The sequence below is a fragment of the Tachyglossus aculeatus genome, chromosome 22 (assembly GCF_015852505.1).
Source record: "Tachyglossus aculeatus isolate mTacAcu1 chromosome 22, mTacAcu1.pri, whole genome shotgun sequence".
Taxonomy (NCBI): Eukaryota; Metazoa; Chordata; class Mammalia; order Monotremata; family Tachyglossidae; genus Tachyglossus; species Tachyglossus aculeatus.
In genome coordinates this window covers 21,615,174-21,624,142 of record NC_052087.1, presented here as the reverse complement: position 1 = coordinate 21,624,142, position 8,969 = coordinate 21,615,174, and the positions used below count along the sequence as shown (strand labels likewise).

At 39.4% G+C, this 8,969-nt stretch overlaps 1 protein-coding gene across 1 annotated transcript in view; it reads right to left on the bottom strand.

Moving 5' to 3' along the window:
• Positions 1–5,080: 5,080 nt before the first annotated feature.
• LOC119943714 (intraflagellar transport associated protein) overlaps positions 5,081–8,969 on the bottom strand; it is a 64,995-nt gene continuing 61,106 nt past the window's right edge. The window contains exon 7 of the mRNA XM_038764850.1: positions 5,081–5,308. Coding sequence (XP_038620778.1) covers positions 5,153–5,308 — 156 coding nt within the window. The 3' untranslated portion in view covers positions 5,081–5,152. The remainder of the gene's footprint in view (positions 5,309–8,969) is intronic.

The following is an 8,969-nucleotide window of genomic DNA, read 5'->3' as shown; positions in this document are numbered from 1 at the left end:
TGGGGCCAAGTGAGCAAGCTACTGTTAATGGGGCAAACTGTGTGGTTCTGGGCTGTAGTAGGAGATCAGCGAGGGAAGGTAGGAGGGGTGTGATGAGCTACTATCAAGAATAAAGAATGGAGTTGAGAAGCCAAGTTTGCAAGATATTAGCAAATAATTTCAATTTTTTTTTAATTTCACATCTTCCTCGGGGATTTTGCTTTGTTCACTTACTGGCTGTGAATGGGTTCATAAACCTTGAGTGTGAGTCAGCAAAAGTTATACTGGCGATGAGGTAATGCCATCATGAAACTGTCCTCTGGCATTTCCAGGATGATAGAAATAAAGGAGTAAAAATATTGAGCTGCACCAGTTCTCAAGGGACAGAGAGCCGTCTTTGTTTACACTGATTGTGTTCGAGTGCTGAGGCTTCTACAGTTCGAGTTACTGACCTTCAGAAATCAAAAACATGGTCAGGAAATGTCTTCAGAAGCATCTGGGGCTATGCTAAACAAAATCCCAAAGAGAGATTCAAATCCTTTCCAGGTTTTTCCATCCTTGCAGGAAAATTGAAGCTGGGAGTAATTAGTGTGTTTTTTCTGTACTGGTTGTTAAACACCCTAATTACTTCAAGCACCATTAACACCACTTGCACACAAACTATCCTTTGAAAATACTTTCCAATCTGAAGTAAAATTGATGCTAATTTCTTCTTGATAACATAACCAATATTAACACAATTTGAAGTGTTATTGAATTTATTTTTTAATCTTAGCAATGATGTCAAATTCTAAATATTAACAATGGGATAACAATTCAATTGGCTCTGATTTGGAAATAAGAATCTCCTAAGAGATATTGCAGTTTGCTTTGGAGAGATAAATATTATAGTTATTTGTAATAATTTATTGTGTAACCTTCCAAGTATTTTCATTATTGCATATAATATTGTTTCTCATGTGTGACTTTGTGCAAAGATAAAATCAGTTGCATTGGACCTTTGACAAATTTTGGTGAATTACTGGTTCCCATTCCTTTCTCAAGAAATCAAAAAGTTTAAGACCATTCTTTATCACAAGACACCAGTTATACCCAGTGTTTTTATCAACTTTTTCTCCCACAAACCAAACTGCATTATGCAAATAACAAAAAATGTATTATAGCATTTGAATGCCATTATTCCATGACAAAATGCAACTTTAAAAAAAGGGGGATTCTTACTCGCATTTAGAGATCCAATTTAAAAATGAGGATTACTCACTACATTAAGATTTTGTCTTATACCCTCCATCTATGGAGTATATTCTGCCCCATTGGGGAACTTCATTCATTCATTCAATCATATTTATTAAGCGCTCACTGTGTGCAGTGCACTATGCTAAGTGCTTGGAAAGTACAATACACCAATAAACAGAGGCAGTCACTGCCCACAACATGCTCACAGTCAGGGGTTGGGTGGAGGAGATAGAAGGGGAATGTAGATACATATGTATTTGTCTTATCCAACAACAAAATTGGAATTTGTCTATTTTGTAGATTAGTCCAAAAGGGAGTTATAAAGATGCTGTGAGAAGTAGACTTTCCAACAGATCATTCATTCCTCCTTAAATCTCTAGGGAAAATACCATTTAATGCACTGCGAACCAAGGCGAATACCTACCAATACTTGACTTTTAAATCTTTCACAAAAACCAGAGATTATATGGATGTCTGTAATGATTCCAAACTTTTTAAGGGAAAATGGATTGTCCTGTCAAAACTTAAGTTAACATCTTATGTGAGTTTTCAGATTTGTAACATAAGAATATGGATGATGACTTTCAATATTACAGTATTACGGAAGTGGCCAAACCTCCTGAGCTGAAGAATTACAGATGAAAAACAAAATAGAGCCAAGGGTCTCCAATTAAAAAAAAAGCATCTTTGCTGGAAAAGTATTTATTTCCTATATTCATTCTTCTCTACTTCCTGTTATATCAACCCCATCTAGTAAAAGTAAAAAAATGCCCTTAACTGGTACAATCAATCAATCGTATTTATTGAGCACTTACTATGTGCAGAGCACTGTACTAAGCACTTGGGAAGTACAAGTTGGCAACATATAGAGACAGTCCCTACCCAACAGTGGGCTCACAATCTAAAAGGGGGAGACAGACAACAAAACCAAACATACTAACAACATAAAATAAATAGAATAGATATGTACAAGTAAAATAAATAAATAAATAGAGTAATAAATATGTACAAACATATATACATATATACAGGAAGCTTGGTGCAGCAAGCATAGGGTGGGGATATCAGCAAGTGGTACTTCCCAAGAGCTTAGTACAGTGCTCTGCACACAGTAAGCGCTCAATAAATATGATTAATTGATTGATTGATTGATTGGTAGTGAGCTGTTATTCCTGAGAGGATAGGAGCGGTGGCTATTAGAACACATAGCCAGGGAAGGATTCATTCATTCATTCAATCGTATTTATTGAGTGCTTACTGTGTGCACAGCACTATACTAAGCACTTGGGAACTAAGTTGGAGCTTTGGTCAGCGACAGAGTCTTGGTGGGCACTGTGAGAAACAACACCCCCATCTCAGCCCAGGCCAACATGGGCGATAGCTGCTGAAAGAGCTAAAGCAGCAGTACACTGCAGGTAGAGTGGCCTAGTAAAAAGAACAGGGACCAGGTAATCAGAGGACCTAGTTCAAATCCCAGCTCTGCCACTTGCCTGCTGTATAACCTTGTGCAAGTCACTTAACCACTTTGTGCCTCAGTTTCCTCATTTGTAAAATGGGGATTCAATACCTGTTCTCCCTCCCTCTTAGTCTCTGACTCCTATGTTGGGCAGGAGCTGTATTCCCATGCTTAGCACAGTACTTGGAACATCATAAGCATTTAACAAATACTACTATTATTATTATTAACAGCAAAATAAATTTCATTTCAGAAGAGCCATTCCAGTCATTTATTTTACCAGAATGTATTTCCAGCCCATTCAGGTTTATATTCATTCCTGATAAAGCCACAGAGTATCTTTTTTCTCTCTCTTCTTGGTGAGACACACAACAAACCACATAGAGCTGCAGCAGGGCCAGTCCATATCACTATATACTTGGGCCTCTGGCATCTGTGTCAGCTTCAACTAGCCTCCTAAAAACCACTCTAGGTATCCCTGGATGAAACAATTCTATTTATTGGGTGCTTACCCTGTGCAGACCACTGTACTAAGCACTTGGGAAAGTAGAATATAATAGAGTTGTTGGACACAATCCCTGCTCACAAGATTTTACAATCTAATGGGGAGAGAGACATAGCATCTCAACTGAAGGAGAGCATTCCCACATGCCTTGTGACTTCCAGGATGGCCCTACAATAACAGAAAATTGTTCCCTGGTTCAGGGTAACGTTGGGTAGGACGGGGACTCTCATGGGGAAAGAATGTGTCCGTGTATAAATTCTCAATATGCTGTGCACCAACCATATTGCCTCCCCAGGAACCAAAAGCACCCCACTCCTCACCACTGAGGAATACCCATCCGGTCTTGCTTTCCACTACTGGCAGCACAAGGACGGCTGGCGGTTGTGGTAGCCATTGCTGTGGCTATAGATATATTGTGATTTCTGAATCACAATGAGCTTGAAATCCTGCTCCTCTAGACACAGCTCCCTACTAACCTTTTGTTTTTATTTTGCGTATTGTGTATTTGTCCTTGTTCCTTAGGCTGTTCTGTTTTTTCATTGCTCCTGATGTGTTTGTCGCCCATCGTCTCCCCAACAGAGATTGTCTCTATTTGTTGCTGAATTGTACTTCCCAAGCGCTTAGTTCAGTGCCCTGAACACAGTTAAATGCTCAATAAATACGACTGAATGAATGAATTCATAGATTGGGAGTCTGTCAAGGCACAGGTTCCGTGTCTCATTCCCACTTGTATAGTTTTCCCAGTGTTCTGCACGTGGTAAATGCTTACTACATTCTGTTACTACTACTAATACTACTACTACTACTACCACCAATATTTCCAGAGATAGAAAAGCTCCATTCTAGATCTGTTATTTTTTGTTGCCTTTATTCATTTTTAAAACATCAGTGGAATAAGGGCATGTCCTATATTTTAAATTTGGCTAGGGTTGCATCACTGTCTAAAGAGAAGGGAACCTCAAAACCAGGGAAAAAATGCTAAATATTCCTCCCTCAGGACCACAGCATGTAAATTGGAAACCTGAGATTATTTAATTGCTAATTACCATTACAATTAGTTAAGATTTATGATACATCTAGGATGATATTTAGGCCTTGAATCTGGATCTTTCTTCTCTGGTTGGTTTGTGCTGCAACTTTTACATCATTTCAAGGTACTTTCAAAATTTTGATGTCTTTCCCTCCCATCAGTTCTGTTCCACCCAGCTGCTTCTCCTAACCTTCTACACTTTATTAATCTTATCTGAACTGACACCACCTAATCAAGGTAAACCCTAAACCCTATCAATCAAAACAAGATCATTCTATTTTCACAGGTGCTTGAGAGGGTTTGCAAGCTGACTTGCCACAAATCATTTCCTTTGTAACTGCAAGGCTGCCTTTGATTCATGGAAACTCCCAAGCTGAGAAACAGTCATCCAGGCCCAGTTGCAAGTCATGGCAATAAACACACCACCCCGACATGACAAATCGGAATTTCATTCCAAGTGTTTCAGTAGCAAATTTTTCAATACCGCTCTTGTTATCAAGCACAGCCATCACTAATACTGCACAAGTCAAATATGCTAAGAGGAGGAAATCCGGGAGCTAGCCATTTTTCTCTTAGGGAGACATGCTGCAGACAAACTAAGCTTCGTAGATGGAGCCCTGGGGATTTGGATTTGGATCCTTTCACCTAAAGGATGCAGAGAACAATAACAAAAATGTGCCCTTTTTCAAGTGGGAGTAATAATCTCATTCCAACCTATGAAATGAAACGGCACCATAATGAGAATTCGGTAGATCCTTCATTTGAAAATACCCCTGGGTTATGGCAAATGTGAGCCTTTGAGTGAGCTAGTCATGATTAGTCATTGCACTGTAATGACAAAGTCCTAGAAGAAGTGAAGGGAAATGACTTTCAGTAAGTTTGACTTCAGCCAATGTTTATTGGGAATTTAAAAAAAAGGCATAACAAAATATTTATAAATTAGTCATTAGGGTTTTCTGACAACATCTGTAACCACTTTCTTCTGTCTGGACAGTGCAGTAATGGCCTCCATCTCAGCAGTAGTGATCTTGGGGGTTAACATCACATTATCATAGTCAAATTGTTCATCAAGTGAAAATGGTTGAACTTCATCCCCTGGGAGCTATAATAGGAAAAGAAATATGTTTTACAGGCCCAAATGACTGTAAGTGAAGAATAAAAGAAGTTGAAAACATACACTCTATATTAATATTTAATTAAACTTCTTTTAGGCACCGCACTCAGCTGATTAAGCTGTTTTTAAGTAAAAGAACAAATTCAATTATTCAATTTGACCTAATTTAAGTCTTTTAATATGCCCCATTTGTACTGTACTGTATCTGAATGAATATCATTAACAAGTTTAGCTCAAGGCAAGAAATCAGAAGTCTCTCTTGTATATATCCAACACATTCATACTACTTGTTGTGGCAGGGCTGCAGCAATATGAACAAATTAAGAACTGTGTAAAATCGGAAGGGCATATCTTAAAGTTTCCATCGGATTCAAGTGCTGAAAATGTTTACATGATTTGGACTACTTTAGTGCATTTTCATTTTCAAAAAAATTTTCAAAGATATTTGATATTAAATAGTCACCCAGATAAGATCAGGAGCAAAAATTTCATCTAAAAATTTACCTTTCTTTTTTTCTACCCCTAACATGGAAGGAGCTGTCAGTTTTATGTTTATGTGCATGGACAAATACGTACAAATATGCACCTAAGAAGAGAATACACACACACAGGAGCAAAGGGAGGGAAAAGCCCACGGTTATGTGGCCCTGTGCTTCTCCACACCACTGAAGATTCAGGTTTTAAGGGGCCTCAAGAACTGGGCCCACCCTAATCACCCATCTGACAGCACAGCCTTCTGAAGGAGTAGAAAGCAGGCAGAAGCTCACAGTCAAGTGCCCCAGAACACCCCTGCAATTAAAGTTGGGATCCATATTGGGGTGGAGTGAGACTAAAGCTAACCCTTCCTCCCACCCGATACCGAGGAGCAAGTGCTGCCCTAAAAGAGAAGTCAGACAGCCTTCCAATTTCAGGACCCTGGGAAGCCTGTGATGATTTCCCACTGAGGACCGTTTGCCTGAAACATGCTAACGGTCATTCTCCAAGTATTCATTTTGGTATCCTTTAAGTGCTTGCTCTGTGCAGTCCCCATCCTGAACAGGACTCAAATTGAAATGGCAGGAAACAGACACATAGAGCAACAGCAACAGGTTGCAAAGGGACTATAAAGAACAGTATCAAGCACTTCAATATAACAATGTTCAAGAAAGTAGTAAACACCGATCTTGGAGTCCTCAGGCTCCACAAGGCAGAGGCAGTCATTGTTTCCAAAAGTCTCCATCTTAGGTCTTGTGTTGGTCAGGAAAGGGGCCGTTAGGATGATCCAGAATTGGCCAATGGAAAAACTCTGGATTTCCTCATCTTACAAGGCTCCAAGATTTAAGGATCTTCAGAATATGGATTGCTTAACTCATATATGTTCATATATGTATTTTTTAAATAGTAGTTGTTAAGTGCTTACTATGTGTCAGGTACTGTACTAAGTGCTTGGCTAGAAACAAGCCAATCAGGTTGGACAAAGTCCATGTCCCACATAAGGCTCACAGTCTTAATCCCCATTTTACAGTTGAGGTAACTGCAGCACAGTGAAGTTAGGTGACTTGCCCAAGGTCACATAGCACACACATGGAAGAGCTGGGATTAGAATCCAGGTTCTTCTGACTCCCAGGTTTGTGCTCTATCCATGAGACAATGCTGCTTCTCACCATTGACATTTGTAACTTGATTTTTACCCTGTTTTTCTTGATGGTTGGACTACATTCTTGTTGCCCTATTTATCTGTCCTCCCCCAGTTAGGTTGTGAGCTCCTTTCATGCCAGAGACTAAGTCTTACTTGAACTTGTAATTAATCAGTCAAATTTATTGATTGTTTGCTATAGGCAGAGCACGGTACTGAATAACAGAATTGGTAGACACAAGGAGTTTACAGTCTGCAGGATAATTAGTACAGTTCTGTAGAGTGTAATGACTTAATAAATGCTAAAAAGCTAATCCTCAACAATAGATGGACACTACAAAAGAAGTGTTATCTATGAGCAATTTTATGATTTTTTTAATAACCAGGAATGGCCTTACATCTCCTTCTATGTCTTCTGCTGAAAGATCACTAAGGCAACTTGTGTGTGATTAAATGAAATGATTAAAAATCTCTAAAAAAGATTCATTACACATGGTTACCCTGAAATAATTGAACACTGAGATCTTCATTGAATAAGGGAGAAAGAATTGATACTGTGACTGTCCTTGAGTGTTCTCGCATTGATAAAGTATTCACGGGTACCTTTAAGTTTCAAGAAAGGGAAGATCAAAAACAACGGTCTGGAACAAAGAGTGATGAAAAAGAATGATAAAACCGAAGGTGTCTTTTCTGCTGAGCAAGAATCATCCGCCGGAAGCAATCGAGCTAACAACTAATTGTTGCCATTGGAGGGGCAATCAGACCAAATTCTTGGTTTGCAATGTCCATGCATATGCCAGGCAGATGTGTGAGTTTTCTTCTATCGTACCTCCACTCCTCCGGGCTTCCCAGTCTCCACGACCACCTCCCCGCTGCTGGCCCTTCCCCAATCCATGCTAACTCTGGGAACACTGGGCCCCTACCCAGACTGCTGCCACCGAATGATGCTCCAGCTGGTGCCGATCAGGCAGTAACTATTTGTCATGGAACCGCAGTCATCCACATTGAGTTGGCAGCTGCTGTGTTCTTCCCTGTGGTTTGCAGTGAGACTGTGAAAAAGGTCACCACAAGCCATCTTTCCCCCAAGAAACCATCAACGGGGTGACTTTCAGAGTTCTGTAGAGGTGCTGGGCTTGCTCTTGCTTATAATGATGACATACTTCTCGACCACAGATGCCTCCCAAATGTGTACTTTATGAGCTGCTATTTACATTTAAAAGTAATGAGGATGAAAATCTATTTGGAAAACCACTCACACTCTAATGGGAGAGCATCTTTTTTATCATGTGTTCCTTTATGGAAGAATTCCCCTAAATGGACAAAAAAACAAGTCAACTCTAAGCTTCACTTCATGACCCTTTAAAGGAAATATGATTTCTTTTTCGTCATTGATATTTTTAATTTGTACGTTTAATCTCTATGAACTACCTGGCTTTGATCATTCAAATAGCAAGAAAGTTTGTAAGAGGTAAGTAGTGTGGCCTAGTGGAAAGAATCTGGATGCGGGAGTCGGAGAACATGGTTTCTAACGCTCTACTACTTGTCTGCTGCATGACCTTGGGCATGTCACTTAACTTTTCTGTGCCTGAGTTACCTCTCCTGTAAAATGGGGACTAAGACCGTGAGCGTCATGTGGAGCATGGACTGTGTCCAAACTGGTATCGACCCCATCGCTTAGCATGGTGACTGGCACATAGTAACTGCTTAACAAATACCATTAAAAATAATTCATACTCTACAACATATATAATTCCCACACCCTAAAAACTGGTATCACTCTAAATATTTCTTCCCCTAAATAACTAAGAGACTCATTAACAGCAAACAGTTGTTAGATTAATTTTCTAGGCAATCAATTAAAGGCTGAACTTAAAAGCCAAAAAGCCAAAACTGATCATATAGTACTGTATCCCTAAGACAAGTAGCCAGGCATTTCAGGCAACTTTAACATTGTCCTCAAAACGAATGTGCATAGTCTATACCTGAAGAGAGGGTGGAATATTCTGAAGTACATTATTAAAAAAAAACCCTGCA